The 19,596-nt window shown below is 54.1% G+C and overlaps 6 protein-coding genes across 6 annotated transcripts; 3 read left to right on the forward strand and 3 right to left on the reverse strand.

Moving 5' to 3' along the window:
- Positions 1-750: 750 nt before the first annotated feature.
- Positions 751-6,075, reverse strand: ACET3X_006614 (uncharacterized protein; the record flags this gene model as incomplete). Its single annotated transcript, XM_069452763.1, has 1 exon — positions 751-6,075. One exon carries the CDS (start codon positions 6,073-6,075, stop codon positions 751-753), a length of 5,325 nt encoding a protein of 1,774 aa, XP_069305382.1.
- Positions 6,076-7,003: 928 nt separating this feature from the next.
- Positions 7,004-9,517, forward strand: ACET3X_006615 (uncharacterized protein; the record flags this gene model as incomplete). Its single annotated transcript, XM_069452764.1, has 1 exon — positions 7,004-9,517. One exon carries the CDS (start codon positions 7,004-7,006, stop codon positions 9,515-9,517), a length of 2,514 nt encoding a protein of 837 aa, XP_069305383.1.
- A 231-nt stretch (positions 9,518-9,748) lies between these two features.
- On the reverse strand, positions 9,749-10,963 carry ACET3X_006616 (uncharacterized protein; the record flags this gene model as incomplete). Its single annotated transcript, XM_069452765.1, has 1 exon — positions 9,749-10,963. The coding sequence occupies one exon, from the start codon at positions 10,961-10,963 to the stop codon at positions 9,749-9,751; it is 1,215 nt and encodes a 404-aa protein (XP_069305384.1).
- A 282-nt stretch (positions 10,964-11,245) lies between these two features.
- Positions 11,246-12,910, forward strand: ACET3X_006617 (uncharacterized protein; the record flags this gene model as incomplete). Its single annotated transcript, XM_069452766.1, has 1 exon — positions 11,246-12,910. The coding sequence occupies one exon, from the start codon at positions 11,246-11,248 to the stop codon at positions 12,908-12,910; it is 1,665 nt and encodes a 554-aa protein (XP_069305385.1).
- A 1,140-nt stretch (positions 12,911-14,050) lies between these two features.
- Positions 14,051-17,144, reverse strand: ACET3X_006618 (uncharacterized protein; the record flags this gene model as incomplete). Its single annotated transcript, XM_069452767.1, has 3 exons — positions 14,051-14,296; positions 14,356-17,074; positions 17,125-17,144. 3 exons carry the CDS (start codon positions 17,142-17,144, stop codon positions 14,051-14,053), a joined length of 2,985 nt encoding a protein of 994 aa, XP_069305386.1.
- A 274-nt stretch (positions 17,145-17,418) lies between these two features.
- ACET3X_006619 (uncharacterized protein) lies at positions 17,419-18,877 on the forward strand (the record flags this gene model as incomplete). Its single annotated transcript, XM_069452769.1, has 5 exons — positions 17,419-17,483; positions 17,538-17,587; positions 17,644-17,716; positions 17,815-18,304; positions 18,359-18,877. The coding sequence occupies 5 exons, from the start codon at positions 17,419-17,421 to the stop codon at positions 18,875-18,877; spliced, it is 1,197 nt and encodes a 398-aa protein (XP_069305387.1).
- Between the last annotated feature and the right edge of the window lie 719 nt (positions 18,878-19,596).

Genomic DNA, 19,596 nt, shown 5'->3' on the forward strand with positions numbered 1-19,596 from the left:
TGGAGGAGCTGTCTTTTTGTCGGCGGAGCTGTCCCTGCACAATATTCTAAACTATCGACCCGCTTGTTAAGACTCTACACATCCCGCCATGGGGGGAGAATATTGTGTAAGCTGATAGATATTCTTTGGGTTCGTGTTCGGAAGAAGAAGTCAGGCGTAGGAGTACAAAGCGACAGCAGAGCTGGATGTGTTATCATCTCGATATATGCGAGTATTGCGACTGCTGACGCCGAAGAACTATCTAGCTAACAGCCATATTTGGGTATATAGACGTGATTAGCTGCAATATCACAAGGAGTCACGCCTCCATCGCATCTTCCAGCTTTACAGACCAAATTTTCCTTTTTATGAAAACGGCGTCATAGTGATCATTGTCTTTGAAGGCATCTTGTGTGAGTTGAGCGCTATGTTGGCAGGAGGAAATAGATAGAAAAGCTTCTATGTAGGGAGTTATGTGCTCAGATGTAGTGACACAATGAAGTATAAATTCGGGCCTAGTGAAGTCCAAACTCTGCGATCGAAGCGTGGTACATTGAAGAGGATACCGTAATGATCTATTAGAATATTCCGGAGAAAAGAAGACTCGCTATCCCAAACCAGCAAAACACACCATGGTATACGCTACGCCGTCATTATGTACCCCGGGCCGCAACCCAACCAGTCAAATACGTATTCATAATCTCATTACCAACCAGCGTCTAGCCAGACGCCAATTGCATTAAAACCAGCCAAAGCATTCCCTAATGCTCATTACCTCCAAATTTGCCACTTCTTCTTGCGCTTCGGTACAACAAAGCTGTCCTGACTCATCTTCTGCTCTTGCCCACTTTGGCTCCTCTCATCCTCATCGGCGCTATCGAAGCTGTCTTCTTCGTCTTCGTATCTACCTCCGCCGAGGTAATTTGCCCCGACACCAGCGTTGCCGTTGCGTTGCGGGTAGGCAGGGTAGGAAGAGGTACGGTCGTAACCGCTTCGTTGTGGCTGTGCAGCGTAGTCTGCACGTTGAACTGGTTTCTCAGTATACTCTGGATCTACGACATGTCTGGGCGCTATGGCAGGGTGAGTCTTCCCATCCCGACCACCGCTAGTGAAGTAGTCACCACCTGCCGTGTCTTGTCTGGCCTGAAGGCCTCCTCCGTCTCGTGAGTAAGGTGAGTTCGGGCCGGCGCCAACGATCGCTGGATGTGGCGGGTACGATTCGCGCTTCGCTTTCTTTTGAGAAGGTGTATGAGCAAGGACATGAGCATCATGCTCCCAGTTCTTGTCCTGCGAGTGTTGGTTCAAAATACCACCCATTGACCTTCTCTGCACTTTCGGCGTTGCCTCTGGAGCAGGTGCGGGCATTTGTGACTTGTGAGACGAATTATAGGTAGGCTGCTTGCGAGTGGAGGCGGAGCGGGATGGCACCACTGTCGTTTGGGTCGTAGGCTGGGTAGTGGAAGGAGGTACCGGCTGGCTGACGTGCCGTTTTGCGGCTACATTTTCCCATGCAAAGGCCCTGGACGAAGTACCTGCAGCTGCATCCATGCTTCGCCGTCCATAACTTTCTGGGGCGAGGTCGCGAGGGGTTCCATTCGTCTGGGTCGGAGCAACATTTGCAGCTGTGTTAGCGTGAAAGCCTGAACTGAGACGGGTGTCACGGGCAACAGGGACAGTGGGAACGATGGGAGCTGTGGGAGCTGTGGGAGCAGTGAGTGCAGACTCAGAATCACGCCTCTTGCCAGACCCAAAACCCGGCATTATCCGAGGCCCGACTTTGTACTTTTGCTCTGTGCGCTCTGCTTCGTCTTCGCTCGAAATCTCTCCGAGTTCACTTCCGCTTTCGCTGCCCGAAATGGAGTTTCCATCGTCGCCAATTGTGCCCTTGCGCTTGCCACCGAAGGCGCCGAAGAAACCGCGCGACTTGACCCTTTCTTTCTCGACAACGCCGTCCTCAGGCTCGACATAGGTAAGGGCTGGTACTAGGAGTCTGTATGGTGTTGTAATACCCGCAGGGTCGTGCTGTGATACTTCGACGTTGAGACAAATGTCGAGACCACCTTCGAGATTGATGAATTGACCGTGGTGCTGCGCACTCTTCTTAGTGAGTACACTCGGACGACGGTGGAAGTTGGATGGTCTATCCTGCGACAAACTCTGCCGACTTAGGGGAGGTGTTGCACTCTCGGATGTGTCTGGACGGGCGACGTCGACCGATGCACGGCGACGGAAGAGTGATGTCAAAGAGTTGCGTCGTGAACGAGTGGGTCTCTCTGGCTCGGATCGATCAGGCGAGAATGACGACTGTGGTTGATGGTGGCCAATTTGCTCATCGTCGGCAACAGCATATGCAGGGTTGTTGCGATAAGACAGAGGCGGGCCACGGCCTCTTACTGAAGGTCTTCTCTGCTGACCACTAAGTCTTCTCACCAACTGTCCTGGCGCAAAGTTGGACATTGATCTTCCCATGCTCGGTCCATTCTTTGGAGTCGAGGGCGGCGATGGTGTCCCTGGTGGTGAAGAGCCCGGCGTGTACTCTCTAATGCTGCACCAGTTTCGGTGGGGCAGCAGATGAGTGTTGTTTCTCTTCTTACCGTCAACGCCATGAGTGAACAGGGGTATCATGTCTTCATCTGTTTCCGAATCGAGGTGATGTACCTTGTTGCGCTTGTTGATGATATCTGCCATCATGTCTGGAGGCGGTGTGTTGACGATAGCCGAAGAGATAACATTTGGCATATATCTGTGATCCTTGTCCTTGGGGATATTCAGCTTCTTGTTGCTGTAGAACTGACCAACGGCTGCTAGATGGACGTCACCACCCAGTATGGTCACGCGCACAGATTTGGTCGAAGCAATGTGCTGTAGCTCCTTGATAAACCAGTTGCGCTCTTCCTTGTGGTGCTTGGCTGTCCAATGGTCATCTAGATCATCCAATATCTCTACGCCTCCATCGAACTTGTTGATAAAGTTGCCCAACATCCCCGCACGACCAAGAGCCTTGAGAGGATCCATAAGCCTGCTCGTAAGTATGTTCTCGAGGAAGTTCAGGCGAGGGTAGGCGATAGGCACACCAAGAAGCACGATCAAGTGCTTGGTCTCACCCTTGATAATCTCATCTTCCAGACGGTCGAAGATGATGTCGTAGGAGTCCTCGGTGAGAATCTCGTCGCGTTGTCGCTCCGTACGGCAATCGAGACCGAGGAAGGCTACCTGTCGGCCAAGCTGCATGAAGACGCTTCGGGAGCGCTCTTTGATGTATGGACCTGGGTTTTTTCCAAGTAGCCACGACGGTTCGGTCTTGTCGGTTTCGGCGGGGACTGATTGATGTTGGAAGAGCATATAGTACTTAAAAGCGATAGCACCGACACCGGTAAATACTGGTGTTTGCATGAAGTGATGGGGATATGATCCGAAGCCGTCGATGATGTCGTGGTCATCCCAGATATTCACCATCGGGATCTGCGAGTTAGCCATGCCGAATAAGCCCTGCGAGAACCACATTGCATATCGGTCGAGGTAAAACTGCTCAAGCTCGTTTTGCATCTCCTCGGAGAATGGCTGGTGGTGCTTGTGCAGCGGGTTCCTGTTTTCGGTCCATTGCCTGAATAAGGTCGTCTCCCTCATTGCAGCATCGTTGTAGATCTGATCACCTCCACCGATCATTACATGGAATGGACGGGTCTGGTGCGTGTTCAGTACATCGCGCCACAGCGGATCTGGACCAGAGAATTGGTTCGAGTCAACGGTGGCCGAGAAACCGTTACAGCTATGGAACATGATGTTCATGGACTCTCCTTTAGCTGGAACCCAGAACCCGATGGCAGGGCCTTGGTTGATCTTGTACGCGATACGTGTCTGGCTACTGCCAAGTTCGACTTCGATATTGAAGCGCCAGAAGGTCACACCTCGCTCAGCGTACAAGCGAACGCCCGGAAAATCGCGGACCTTGCCCAGCTTCTCACCATCCTTCTTGTGAATGCGGGTAGACTTAGCGCCTGGTCCGTTGCTTGTGCTTCGGGTTCGAGAAAACAAGCCAGTATCGTCTTCGATTCGCGACAAGTCCTCATTCTCTGCGAGTTCATCTACTGGCTTGACGTACAGCGACTCGCCAGTACGTGACATTTTGATCTGACCTTCGATGGGGTCGACATAGGATGGGTCCAAATGATCCTGACTGATTTCTTCTGGCGGAGGAGGAAGTATGTCCATTGGCTGCTTGAACAACCTTAGTGTCGGTGGCTTAGAGTATGAAGAAGAGGCATCGACAGTCACGATCATGATGCTGCCTCGCCAGATCTCACGTTCCCTCCCTGGCACACTACGATCTCTCCGGAGACCGGTGTAGCGTAAGAGCGGCCCACACTTCAAGTACAATGGTGGGTTGAAAGCAGTTGGTATGGGAGTGTCGTCAACATAGCCATCGTATGTTGGCTCGGCATATCCACTGGAACGTCTTCGTCGAGAGGCTTTGCTTTCTTCCCACCACGCTTTGTTGCCACTGTTGGCTTTGACTGGAGCATCCAGATCCAGATCATCCGCAGTCAAAAGACCGATCGGTGCACTTCTCCATTCCTCAAGCATAGGAGCGGGGGTGTATGTCCTCTCTGGCTCATGGTGACGGCTGAGCCGGCGATGTTGTTTTACTTCGGGATCATGCTGTTCGAGATCTGACTCGGACTCGGAGAACATGACACTCTTGCGGTTGGTTTGAGGAACAGGTGGGATCTGGACAGTCCTAGGAACAGGAGGAATCTTGCGTGGTAGTTGCTGGCTTCCACCTTCTCGTGGTGATCCCTTGTAGTCGATAGAATCTTGCTGCATTTCCATCGGTGCAGCCATGATTCCTCGGCTGTCTCCTCGTCGCTGGGCTCTCCTTTTCTCCGAACGAGATAAATCAGACGATATTGAAGTATCCTGGACGCCCATCAGACCAAGTCCAGAGGGATTGGCTACAGGCTTCCTAGGTACATTCTGTGAAGGGAGTGTACTTCGATCGCTGAAGCTACCGCCTCCCCGTGAACCTGCCGGTTCTTTACCCTTCAGGCTGCTACTACGCGGAACGGCAACGTCGGTGTGCGGTACCTGCTGATAGCCCGTGGGAACGGCTTGCGCCTTCTGCATCGTTATTGGCTGAGCAGATTGAACTGCTCCACCTTGCGCGTCTTCGGGATGCCATGGCTCGCTGAGGTCATAGGCATAACCGTCGTCTGATTCCAAGTCGCTCATGGGCGGGGACATGGGCGGAGACATGGGTTTGTCCTGTACCGGCATGGAAACCTGGCGCCTGCCGTTGTTTCCTGGAGCTGAGGCACTGGACTTTTCCGGTATGGGTACAGACACGACTCGTTGTTTCTGTGTCGCTTCTTGTAGCTTCTGCGCCGCTTCATGCTGTTTCTGTGCAGCTTCTCGCGCCCGTCTTTCCCGCATCTCGGCTTCGGCCTTTTCTTGAGCAGCCAGTTCCGCCTCGAGAATCCTTGCTCTCCTTTCTTCTTTGCTGATGTCATCTAGTTTTCCCTCCAGCTTCTGAAGAGGCGATCGATCGGGCACAGAGGGTCTGCGCGAAGAGCCGCGTCGTTCGACGGTTCCTGCCAAGGGTTCGACCGGGGCGTATGGAGGAGACCGCAGCTCGTACAGTCTGTTGGCAGCTGTCTGAATAGTCGCTTGCTGTCTGCTCGGGTTCAGTTGGATAGCTGGGTCTCGCGATCGACCGGAGCTGGAGCGCGCAGGCACTCTGACGCCTTTGGCGTATGGATCCCTGTATGAAGAGGGTGGGGCACGAGGGACTTCTGGTGCAGCCGGCACAGATTCGCTCATGGCGCCTGTCGTTGGGGGCGGTATATGCCTGCTGTTCCGCCGCCTATGCCCGCTCCCAATGGTGACATTGCCGTTCAAGGGCACAGTTGCGACAGGCCGCGCAGTGTTGCTGGGTACGGTATTCGACATCTCGGGCTCTGGTGGAGATGCGCCTGCGGGTTGCGCATCGGCTGGGCGGCGATAGGAATTGCGCTTTTGTGGATTGGCGTTTGGGATCTTGACGAGAGTAGGATTGACGGTTTGCGTTGTGTAGGAGCCGCTGTTCCTATTGTTCTCCATGATGCGCCGAGATCATGGGATCAGTGGTGGCGGTAGTGGTAGTGATGAGGCAGGCAGGCGGGGCGTACCGCCGTCCTGTGAGAGATGGGACGAGACTAGGTCGGGCGCATCGATGTAGCTAGGTTGCACTGTGACGCGGAAATTTAGAGGGGCGCTCAATTGCAGTCCTTTGTCGTGGTGACTGCCTAGGAATGTCGAATGCGAGTGCGGAGATGCGGCGGAGGCGTGCTGGGATGTGCAAACGGGCGACGGTGAAGATCTCAAGGTGCTACGGGGCGCAATGACGGCGATGTGTCGCGGGGAATTAAGACGAGACTATATGCAAGGGAATAGGAAGAGCGGTACGGATGCAGGGAAGAAGCAGTTATCCATGGCCAGCGCATGTCAGAAAGGTGGTGGCGGGCGCGGTAAAGGTGGCTGGGTGGTTGACTGCGACATGTTGGACTGGACAAGCATCCTCCACACAGCTCGCACACCCACGCCAGGGCAGGCGCGGCCACTAGGGCCACAAGGGGAAGGCGCCCTCGGGGGATCTCAGGCTGGCATGGGAAGAAGCCACGGTCGGCTTGCGGGAAGTCAAACATTAACGTTTCACACACACCTTGCAGACGTGACCAGAGTGACTGCAGGTGAATTCTTCCTCCTCTCTACTGCCCTTGCATTGCACTGCATTCTTCACCCCGGCGCACATCACGCGCCGCGCGCATACGGACTTGTCTATTCTAGCACCCTTTCGTCGTAATCAGTTTCCTCAATAAGCTCAATACGCCGACCCGTTCAACTCGCCGAACCACAGTATCCTCACCACCCACCCACACTTCTCTCGCCGCGCGGGAAGACGGTCGCCTCTTGCCCGGGCACATCCTACGACTCTTCACGATACATGACCGCAGCCGGCTGCACGTAATATCCTCCAGGCATCTTCGCCATGCGCATTCACCTTTGGAGCCTGCTCGCTGTGGCAACACTTGCTGCAGCAGGAGGAAAGCACCTGCCACCTCGCAACTACTCGAGCCACGACTACTATGCCATTCACCTTTCCCCGTCTGCATCGCCCTCGGACATCGCTGCGCACCTTGGCCTCACGTACGAGGGCCCATTCGGGACGCTTGAGGACCACCATGTCTTCAAGGCCCCTAAACACGAAAACGACATCGTCAACGACGCACAACAAGAACTGAAGAGGCGGCGGCGGAAACGAGAAGTTGGCCTCGAGTACCATCTTCTTGACAACGTCCGCTTTACTCAAAAGCAGAAGATCAAGCCGCGCCACTGGAAGCGCAGCGTGATACCAGATCGGCCAGAACGAGCCGCCCCGCCCGTCACGCCTGCTATTCAAGCTCAGCGGGAAGTCGCGGCCAAGCTGCAAATCAAGGACCCCATCTTCGAGGAGCAATGGCACATCTTCAACGTGAAGACGCCCGGCAACGACATAAATGTTACTGGTGTGTGGACGCAAGGCATTACTGGTAAAGGCGTCACTGCATGTGTTGTTGACGATGGTCTCGACTACACAAGCAACGACCTCAAGGACAACTTCTTTGCTGAAGGCTCGCACGATTACAACGACCACGAAGACCTGCCTACCCCGAAGCTCTCTGACGACCGACACGGTACACGATGCGCCGGAGAAATCGCTGCAGGAAGGAACGACGCCTGTGGTGTTGGACTTGCCTACGATGCTAAAATCTCAGGTGTGCGCATCCTCTCGGGAGATATCACAGATCTTGACGAGGCGCTTGCGATAAACTACGAGATGCAGAAGAACGACATCTACTCGTGCTCCTGGGGTCCTCCAGACGATGGTAAGACCATGCAGGCTCCAGGCATTCTCATTGAAAAGGCCATGGTCACTGCTGTCCAGCAGGGTCGCGGCGGAAAGGGATCCATCTATGTTTTTGCGGCGGGCAATGGCGCTGCGAGCGACGACAACTGCAACTTTGACGGCTACACCAACAGCATCTACAGCATAACCGTTGGCGCCATCGACCAGAACAACGGACACCCATACTACTCCGAGGCCTGCTCGGCACAGCTAGTCGTGACATACAGCAGCGGCGGCGGCGATGCCATCCACACAACAGATGTTGGCGCAAACAAGTGCACCAACCAGCACGGAGGTACATCGGCTGCCGGACCCATCGGTGTAGGAGTATTCGTCCTCGCGCTTCAGGCTCGTCCTGAGTTGACATGGCGTGACATGCAATGGCTTGCTGTCATGACAGCTGTCCCCTTTGATACACCCAGTGACTGGACCAAGACCACAATCGACCGCATGTACAGCCATCAATTCGGTTATGGAAAGCTGGATGCGTATGCAATCGTTGAGAAGGCGAAGGAATGGGAGCTCGTCAAGCCCCAGGCTTGGTTCTACTCCCCCTGGATGCACGTGAAAAAGGCGATCCCCGAAGGCAACCAAGGCCTCGCCAGTGTCTTTGAAGTCAAAGAAGAGATGCTCAACAAGGCCAACTTTGCCCGTGTTGAGCACATCACTCTCACCATGAACGTGGAGCACACGCGCCGCGGCGACCTCGCTGTCGAACTCCGATCTCCAAGCGGCATGGTCTCGCATCTCTCCACCGCACGCCAAGGCGACGAGGCACCATACGGTTACATTGACTGGACGTTCATGTCCGTTGCTCACTGGGGTGAAGACGCCATCGGCAACTGGACCGTCATCGTCAAAGATGTCAAATCCGGTAACGCTAAGACTGGTACTTTTACCGACTGGAAGCTCCGTCTCTGGGGCGAATGCATCGATGCCTCCAAAGCCAAACTCCGCCCCATCCCTGACGAACACGACGACGACGATCACGACAAGATTGACGATCACCCGGCGCATACTACTAGTGTTACCATACCCCCTGGTACCACACCTACTATAACATCTATCCCCGATGACCACCCCGATCGTCCCGTGAACCAGAAACCCTCTCAAACTTCGGCTAACAGTGGTGTACAGACGACGGCTTCGGCAACTGCAAGCGCAAGTGCCACGGCGTCTGCTGCTCCACCTGAAAACTTCCTCCCCAACCCCTTCCCCTCCTTCGGTGTGTCGAAGCGGACGCAAATTTGGATCTATGGTGCTCTTGCTTTGATCATTGTTTTCGTCGCTGGTCTTTGTACCTATCTCTTTATTGCTAGACGCAAGCGCATGAAGGACTCGCGTGATGCCTACGAATTCGAGGTGCTGGACGACAACGAAGATAGGGACGACGCGGGCTTGCTTTCTGGTGCTGCCGGCCGGAAGAAACGCGCCAAGAGGGGTGGAGAGTTGTACGATGCTTTTGCTGGCGAGTCTGATGAGGACTTGCTGAGTGATGATGAGGGCGATGAGGGCCCATATCGGGACCAGGATAAGTATAACGAGAAGTATGCACAGGATGAGAGCGAAGAGGAGGGTAGTGGTAGCGGAGCGAGCTCGGCGGGCAAGAGACAGTAGGAATGTCTTCATCTCTAGCGTGTGGGTTTTTTGTAGAATGGTTTATGCGAATCAAATCATTGGGCGGCGTCTATTTTTGCTTAAGAAAACGCGTTTCCTGACCGTTGCTTTAGTGAAGCCCACTAAAGTACATGCGCAAGGAAGCTGACTGTTATCAGACAGACCAAGATAGATTACGAGAAATCGGGGGTATCATATTTGCGCGAATAACTTTTCCCAAACTTGAAGAATCTAAGCAACCTTCCTCCCTACATTGCCTACTCCCCTTCCGACAACGCTAACGACGATTTCTTCTCTCTCACCACCTGCCTCCCTGAAGCCCCATGCGCTGCCTCCAAAGACCTTTGAATCCCGTGCAAGTTGTATAATCTCCTCGCTGCCTAGAATGTCCTTGCCCAGCGCTACTCTTCCTACATCCTCGCTACCCATGGCCATGAGCATGAGAACGGTGGGCGCAGCTACATTCTCCACACAGCCTCCTTGCGATATCTTCTCGAGAAGCTGGTATGCGCATTGCTTGCCGATTTCGTCTGCCGGAACACCGCCATCAGGCGGTGAGCATACGTCGGCCGAGTATATGCATCCCGTACTGGTCTCTGCGACCAGACTGATTCCAAATCCCACTGCGCCCTTCACTTTTCCGCTAGAATGGCCCTTGGCAGATGTTGGTATCAGAGGTGCGGCGCTTGCGTCTGAGAAGATGTACGTATCCGGGACGAATTTGTTGAGAATGCCTCTTGCAGTAAAGGTCATGCGCTCGTTGTTGCTTTTAGGGACCTCGACACAGTACGCCACACCTCTTATCTTCTTGACTCTTCCGGGGTTCAGCAGATGCAGTGTCTTTGGTAGACGAACCTGGTGGTTAAAGACCAGTTGTACCTCTCCGCCCGCTCCCTTTCCTCCCGCAGGCGCAGAAGAGCGCTTGAGGATACGCAACTCGATATTTCGCTCGATGGCAAAGTTCTTATACAGCGGCAGGATAGCCGTACGAACGGTGTCTGCAGAGATGTCGCCAGCAATGGTGGACGCTGTGACACAGCCCTCGCCGTAAAAGACAACATTCATGTTTCCCTTGCTGAAGGGCGCGAGAACGCACAGGGGAACCAGCCACCAGCTCACACCCCTCTTTCTGCACTCTGCTGGTATCTCATGCCTGATTACGCCTCCGCTGGCTCCCAGCCCCTCGGCGCTTCCGGTGATCAGACCAGGTCTGTAAACCAGTGTCGTACCCGTCATGCTGAATTGAATCTGGGAACCGTTCGTTACCGAATCAAGCAGTCGGATGAAGTTTGTCTCATGGCGCGTTAGGCCTGGTGTGGTTGAGGAAGAGCGAATTTGCGATATGCGAACGGGTCGGCCGGTGAGTGTCGCCAAGAGGAGGCGCGAGATCATGTGCCGATGACCGGTGAAGTTCAAGGGCTGCTGCAGCGCTTCGTCGAGAGCCATCGTGGGGGTGCGTTTGGGGTTTTGTGGTGTTTGGGGGAGGTTGCGACGGAATTGGATTGCCCATGGAACTTTTTTTGGCGGAGCTCGGGCGGTATCGATAAGGCTACCGCAGTAGCGCGAACGCCGTGTTCGCGTCGTGGAACATCGGCAGGCGCGTTGCATGAACTCGAGGTCGACTCCTCTCCTGCAGGATCCCGCCTTCACGCGCGGCAACATCGCCTGTTCTTCGACAGGGGTTTATGCCTTTGCATTTTGTTCCAATTACGTTATTAACGCGCGGCAATGCCGATACTGAGTAGGCAGACGCCTAAATTGTTAACAAAGATTGGTGGAAAGCGCCATGCGGGCGCAGACGATCACGAAGAACCGATACCCAAGAGACGAGCGAAGGGTGAGACCGCCCCGGTAACGAAGCAGCATGAAATCGATGTCAACGCCGAACCCTTGTCTTCCGACGATGAATTACACGCTCCCCCACCGCGACCGGTTCAGCCCTCGAAACCTAGTAAACCAACGCCGAAAAGCGCCCTAGACACTCTAAGAGGACCACCAAGAAGGTCTGGCAAGAAGGCGCTTGAGATAATCCGTCCACCTGCAAGAGGGGCGTATCAGAATGGTCAAGCGCACAAAACGACCGGAGGGTTCGACGATAATAGGGAACACACACCCGCGTCTTCCGCGGGATCATCCAGCGACAGTCCAATCAAATGGGGCATTGAACACGTTTCTCAGAAGAAGAACGCAAATTCCAAAGGCTATGGCTCCAAGACCAAGAACATACATGCACCGCCTCCGAAAAAGTTTGGCAAGGCAGCGTCAAAGACTACTGTGCAGATGTACGGATCGAAAAATAAATTGCGCAATGCCATGTCACAAGCCGGTGCTGAGAGCGACGGAAGCACATCTGGCTTAGACGACGAAGAGCTCTTTGCGCTCCCCAAAGACAGTGACAGACAACAAGAGATGAACGATCTAGGACTACGTGAAGTTGAAAAGAAAGCAAAGGGTACAAAACCTAAGAGCAGCAATGCTGCACCTATTGCATTCGACGACGACGAGCTGGACAGAGAACTAGGGACCAAGCCAAAGAGCCCCAAGTCGCTAAAGGCAGAAAAGGCCGCCAGAACCGCCCACCTCATGAACCAGCTTAGTAGTTGGAAGGAAAATCAGGAACCACCGTCTTCGCAACCAAACTCCAGCGCACCACAAGAAGCTCTCGACGACATCAATAGCTACATGAGCAAACTTGAGCCAGTAGAAGAGGAGGGCTCGCGATGCCTGCTATGTTCAAAGCTCGTTGAGCAGGAGGATTACTGGGACTTCTGGACAGGCAAGGAGAAAACAGTTAAAAACAAGACTGCATTCTGCCATGCGCATAAGAAGAAGTCAGCACACAAGGAATACACCGAAAAGGGGTATCCAGACATTGACTGGAAAGCACTTCCCAGGCGAATACGCAGACACAAGACGACTCTATCACAGATACTAAACAACAATCAGTCGAGTATACACAGAGATCGTTACGAACCGTTGGCTCTGACAGGAAAAGCCGCCGCTGTACCCTCAAGGCGAACAGATCTGGCAGAAGACGTACAAGAAGAGCTTGAATCGTACGCTCTTGACGAGAAAGCCGTCTACCCAGGCTACTATGGTTCCCACGGTCGTCGCGTTATCACAGAGAGCGTCATGGATACTCTAAAGAACGAGATGAAGAACTGCAAAGATCGCGTTGTGCAAGCATCTGGCATCGCGGCCTTTGTACAAGCTGTAATGGTTCCGGAGGCAGCAATCCTGCTGATCATGGATGATTGTGCAGTGAACAGGGAAGAGGCGGATGAGATTAGGGAAAACACGTACGATATGGGTCTCTTGCTCAATGAGGAGATTGAGGACGAGCTCGAAAGACAGGACGACAGTGATGATGAGAATGAGTATCAGTACAGGTAATGGGAGGTGAAGATCTTGGGTCTCGCCAGGTTTGTTTGCCAGCGTTGTTCTTTTATGCGCTTTGCGTATCGTTTTGCGTTTTCGTTGGCTTCGGCCATATATTGCTGCGTGTTTTGATACCCAATACTACGCCCATGCCGCTTGCATTGCGGATGGTTCATTCTGCTGCACCCTACCACGCTTTTATACTCTCACGGTGAGTATTTCCTCTCTACATGTCACTCTATAGCCTCAAGCGACCACTACCTTCTCTCATTCGCAGGCAGTTCTCGCGATCGTGGTCTTCAGGATCGCTGTTCGAGTACCTCGCCAGTGAGCCCGAGATCCTAAAATCCTACACACATGCAAGCATTCTGCTACATTTCATGTATGTCTCTTTTTGATCTCATTCGCCATCGATACACATGACTAGCAGAACGCATCGCTTGGCATCGTGTCTTCTATCCACACGACACCTTCGTATGGCGTCTTGGCATCTCTCTCAAAAAAAAACGCCCAGCTGCGACATAACGCGTCGCTCTGTCTCAAAATCTACTGAGGTCCGCTTATGTCTGTGCTCTACATGCGCTACCTTGTTGTTGTTTTCGACATTGCCTTTAGTTCTCCGAGACCGGAGAGAGTATAACGGGTACACCCGACTTTGCCGTGGAGCCAGCGTCAGATGGTGACGGCAGAATTTTGATGTCGGATGAGTTAATTTCCAGATATGTTTTTGACAGAGTGTAGAGCTGAATTCGGGAATGTCAGGTCGCTTCTGCTGTTTGGCCCGAGAGAAGCAGATGAGATAACAAGCCATAGCATATCGCTGGTTGGGTCTGGAAGAAAAAGGCTAGCGAACGACGTAGTCTCTCCGTCATGGAGATTTTGGTTGAAAGCATGCAGAAAGTCGTGATATTGGGTGCTTCAATATTAAACCATAAAGAATGTTGTGACAAGAGAGAGAGTAATGCAAGTTAACAGAAATATTCATACATGCATAGCGAACTGCATTCATAGTGACATGCGACGGGTATATTTCATTTCGACTCACCAACCGCTTTCATGAGCACATCTCCAATATGCTCTCCCTATATGCTTTTGCATCTTCCAATTTGCGCCGTTTCCTTTTTGACTCCAATAGTATGCTATACAATCCATCATCTACCCATCGAGCGCTCCACTCTCCTTGAGAGAATGGAAGAGCTCCGGCTCCAGGAATTTGCTAATTGTAACGTCCTCTGCGAGACCCTTCCTCCTTCGTGTCTTGAGTACGAAATCGCGTGCTAGTTGTTGTGCGGTTGCGGGTTCAAGCGGTCGGGTTGTGATTTCTTTGTCGAGAGGGTCGCCAGGGACGATGGACCAGCGGTCGAAGACGAGGGAGAGAGAGACTTGTCCTTGTGTGTGGATCTACATAAGTTAGCATATGCTATGATAGCAAGCAACCGGAACAGAAGGTATGTACGTACCCTAAGATCGGTCTCGAAACCGAAAGAATCGATGACCGGGATAAGACCACGAACATTGTAGAGAGGAGTACCGGCAATGGGTCCGTCCTGCAGGACGTGTCCTCTCCTCCGTGCAAGGACTGTGTACAAACTACTCTTGGTGTCTGCAGGGCCGGTCATGCTGCAAGAGTATACCGGCTCCATCAGCCTGGGAGTTGCCATTAGGAAACTTGAGTAACATGCTCGCCGACTCGTGGGGATGATCTGACCACCTCCACGGAATATGGCTTCTGGTGCAAGGTCGACATCCGTGATGCGGAACTTTGTGTTGCGAATGGGCTCCTCGCAGAGCGGACCTTCACGGGTAGCCCAGCTGAAACCCTGTCGAATCGTGTCCCGGACTGAACGCAGAGTCTTGCCGTCGACCTCTCCAGGAATCGTGTCGTTTTGTAGGATGTTGGCACCCATGTCGTCAGGGCCGAAAGCCCAGATGTTGCGCGAGGCGAGCAAGTCATATCCGTAGTTGTCTTGAAAGAACTTTCCAACAACCTTGACGGGGTCCTTGATGTTGACCTTTCCAGCTTCGATGTCTTCGGCAATACCTGGGTCCAGCGGCTCAGCAATCATAGTAAGCTTATTCTTCTTGTTTGGTGTGAGCGCATAGCACTTGATAGCGGACATCTCGACAACCGTCTCGCAGAACCTTGTAACGGGATCGGACACCTTGATCTCCATGTCAGCATATAGCCGCCGTAGGTCATGCAAGACACAGTCCATGTAAAGTTCGCCGGTACCGAGAACGACATGCTCTCCTGACTCTTCGACCTTGGTTGTGATGAGCGGGTATGACTTGTTGATCTTGCGCAGACCGTCGAGCATCTTTGGTAGTTCGGAGGGGTTTATGGGTTCGACGGCGACCTTGAATACGGACTCGAAAAAGTGGCGGATGGGTCGGAAAATGTAAGCGTCTTCGTCATCGGGAAGTTTGGTGGATACAATAGTCGCCGTCTTGACGATCGAGTTGTCGACACCACCAAGCAACACCCAGTTACCTGCCGGGACACCGCTGACGGGAATGTTGTATCTTGATTGCGCGATCCATGTGTCTGTCACCGTGGCGACAATCATATCTTCCTCATCTTCGATTGTGTAGCCTTCTCCAAGAACACGCACCGACTGCGGCGAAGTTGCGGTACCGCTCATTACACGGCCTAGTGCGGTGAATGATTTCGCATCTGTCGCGTTGAAGAGCTTCGTAACATGTACGACTAGAGGCCCGTTCTGATCGCACTTCTGCATGGCTTCGGCGGTCTTCGTATCCAGAGGTCCAGTGTAGTGCCTTTGTAGTAGTCGCTGCGCTCCCTGTTCAGGCGATGGAACATGTTGGGTGATCATGTCGACGAATCCCAGGGACGGACCGAAGTACTGCTGGCATACCAGACGCATCAACTCTTTCGCGTCTGTCTTGTATTCAGATGGCTTCAATCGGATGCCTAATGTGTCGAGCGTCTCCTTGAGGTCGTCCGGGCTCTGGCTTAGCGTGTGCGAGTAGATCTTGTAGACAGGCTCCAGGATCCAATGCACAAAGGAGCGCTGTGAGGCCTCCTCCTGTCGCTTGCGACTGAACTTGCGGCTTCCGGGGTTATAATAGATGTCGCCCCAAAGGCGCATGGCGAATTTGTCAATGTCCAGACCCTTCATTGGAACGCCAAATCCTGGCAGCTTGGATGGTCCAGGATAGAAGTCGGAGTACATCTTTGCGAAGGACTGGATGGTGAAGCACCAGCGCATGCTGGAGCAAGCGAAAGCGACGTTGCCTTTCTCAGGGCTTACCCGTCTGCTCTCGCCGCGGCCTGGAATGGTGTTCTCGATGACGGTGTTGACTTCCTCGATAACGTGCTTGATCTTGAAGTATGCATCGCTGGGCGGCAGCTTGAGTTCGAGGATCAAGCGGTCCATCTTGTTGACCACCAGTGTGAGGGGCAGATCTTCCAGCACGGCGTGCTTTATGACTTGCTCCGTGTTGACCTGCACGCCCTCGACTACATCCACGACCAAGACTACTCCATCGACGAGGCGCAATGAGGCGGCAACTTCGTCGGCGAAGTTTACGTGTCCAGGGGTATCGAGAATGTTGACGAGATGCGACTTCAACTTTGTGTTCTGGAGGACGAGGCTCATGGGCGCAGCCTTGATGGAGAGGCCCCGTTCGCGTTCGAGCACGTGTACGTCGGTGTAGCGCAGTTGTTCCTCGCGCTTCTTGCCCCTCTTGTAGTCGAGGCGATCTTGAATGTCGTGTGTCTCCATGACCAGCATGTCCATGAAAGCGGTCTTTCCATGGTGCAGGTGTCCAGCGATGGCGATGTTTCGTATCTGGTCGGGAAAGTTCATCAAATCCGTCAGGAGCTCTCGTGAGTGGTGGACCGGAGGCAGGTCTGTCTCTTGAACGGTGAACTTCTTCTGCACCACTGGCGCAATTACAGGCTGGGCCAGCGACTGCGTGTCTTCCTCCTGCACCAGCACCTCGACATCTGGGCCGTAGACGTCAGAGGCGGAAGGGTAGTACTGCTTGTCTTCGTGGAGGATGACGGCGTTGGACGGGCCCTCGTCGACCTCCATGAGCTGCTGGTCATTCCTGTCGGCGTCGTCATCGTCGTCGTCGAGGACATAGGCGTCGGCTGCCTCGCCGGTGCTCTGGACATCGTCATCGGACCCGGCCTCGCCGATGAAATTTCCAAACCTGTGGCACGTCAGTCGCGTGGAATTTGTGCAGCGATTGGGGGCACTCACTCGTCGTAGAGGTCGTCCATGGTGGCGGTAGGGGTGGGTATATGCGCGGTGGTGATGCGCGTCGAGCTCAAAGCTATCGCAAAAGTTCAGAGCGTGGCTCCGCGGGCTAGCGCTAGGCGGTGAGGGCGGAGGCGACGCAGGGACGAGTTCTCACTACCCTGGGCGCCGTTGTCGCGCCCGGCTAAACTTCAAAAACATGTCCTTGCTGAAGTCGGGGCTTTTATTTAAAGACACGCCTGTATATCTCGTCTGCCCCCCTCCAATTGCCCTCCTGCACCTTTCCAGATAGCCAACATGTCGTCCCTTCCCCCCGTCTACATTGTCTCGGCTGCGCGCACGCCTACGGGCGCGTTCTTGGGGTATGTTTTCTAGTCTTGGAGACGAGGGGCAAACGCCAACTTACGCGACTCCAGCTCCCTCTCGAGTCTGACTGCAGTCCAGCTGGGCTCGCACGCCATCAAGGGTATGTACGCCTGCTGCCACTCGCCCGGCACACCAGTCTAATCAAACTCGCTGCAGCTGCTGTTGAGCGTGCTGGCATCAAGCCCACCGATGTCGAGGAAGTCTTCGTTGGCAATGTCCTCTCCGCAAAGTACGAAATACCCCGACTGCAAAATACCCCGAGTGCAAAATACCCCGAGTGCACCGTACGCCACAGGCCTCAGAAGCAAGGTACTGACAGACGACCAGCCTCGGCCAGAATCCCGCCCGTCAGTGTGCCCTGGGCGCTGGCCTCCCCGAGTCGACCGTCGCAACCACCATCAACAAGGTGTGCGCCTCGTCCATCAAGGCCCTCATCGTCGGCGCGCAGACCATCATAACCGGCAATGCCGACATTGTCGTCGCTGGCGGCACCGAGAGCATGTCCAACACCCCCCACTACCTCCCCAACATGAGGACAGGCGCCAAGTTCGGAGACCAAGCGCTGGTCGACGGTCTGCTCAAGGACGGCCTGACCGACGCATACAAGAAGGAGCACATGGGTCTGCAGGGCGAGGAGTGCGCCGAGGACCACGGCTTCTCCCGTGAGGAACAGGACGACTACTGCATCCGCACCTACAAGAAGGCCATTGCCGCGCACGAGGCTGGCTTGTTCAAGGACGAGATTGCCCCCATTGAGGTCTCCGGAGGACGCGGCAAGCCTGCGGTCGTTATCGACCGCGACGACGAGCCCAAGAACGTAAGTCGCCCTCTTTATCGTGTTCACTAATCTGCACTTGCTCATCATTTGCAGTTCAACGAGGCAAAGATCCGCACCCTGAGGCCCTCGTTCAAGCCTGGAAACGGAACCGTCACCGCTGCCAACGCCTCACCGCTCAACGATGGCGCTGCTGCTCTCGTCCTTGCCTCTGAGGAGGCTGTCAAGAAGCACGGCCTCAAGCCCATTGCTAAGATCCTCGGCTGGGGTGACGCAGAGCAGAACCCTTCCAAGTTCACCACTACCCCGGCCCTCGCCGTCCCCAAGGCTTTGAAGCACGCAAAGGTGGACCTCTCCGCAGTCGACGCCTTTGAGATCAACGAGGCCTTCAGTGTCGTTGCCCTCGCCAACATGAAGCTCCTTGGTATTCAAGAAGACAAGGTCAACCAGCACGGTGGTGCCGTTGCCCTTGGCCACGCGCTTGGTGCTTCCGGTGCCAGGATCACAACTACACTGCTCGGTGTGCTCAGGGAGAAGAAGGGCAAGATTGGCTGTGCCGGTATCTGCAACGGTGGCGGTGGTGCTTCCGCCATTGTAGTCGAGTCGATGCAGTAGTTGTTGTCCCGTTAGATTAATGACGACGCGCAATGCCAGATATGAATGAAGATAATTACACGTGCACCATGGGCCACATCTCTGCATCCACCTCGAACAAGCATATATATACCTCTCCAGAATTGTGTTGATCGTCTTGGACGACTCATTGGTCGAGTAGTTGGTTTCAGACTAGTGGAACGCTGCGCTCGCTTCGGAAGCGCTACAACCAGCACGCGGCATTGGCCAGCAACCGCTCTCTTCATCCCACCCTCGACCATCACGCGTTTCATCGCCTTGACAGCAAATCACAGTTCGGCAACCGCGACAAATGCCTCAGGCAGTCAATAGTGCCCCTAGTGCCCGCCACATATCCACCAGCATGTGCGCTTCTGTCCGTTTCAAGCGCCTCAGTCCGTTTGCCAACGGGCCATCCGTCCCATTTCTCATGAAACGACCCATGTTTGGTCAGGAATCTGGACAGCCTTGCCAGCGCTATCGACTCCCCATCATACGGGCCTGACTGGTTCCTGCAGGTCCCCCCCAATGTTGCTAACCGAAAATAAACTGGGTCCGTCTATAATTCCCATCATGTTGAAACGAAGCCCGATGTGCCTAACGGGAGATGTACACTCACCCGCACTCGTCTAGTCAGTAGACGAGGCCCTTGGGGCGAATTGATGGTTGCCATGTTCGGGACGTTGGTGCGGCTCTGTTCTAGGCCTGCATATATAGGTAGG

The sequence above is a fragment of the Alternaria dauci genome, chromosome 6, assembly GCF_042100115.1.
Source record: "Alternaria dauci strain A2016 chromosome 6, whole genome shotgun sequence".
NCBI lineage: Eukaryota > Fungi > Ascomycota > Dothideomycetes > Pleosporales > Pleosporaceae > Alternaria > Alternaria dauci.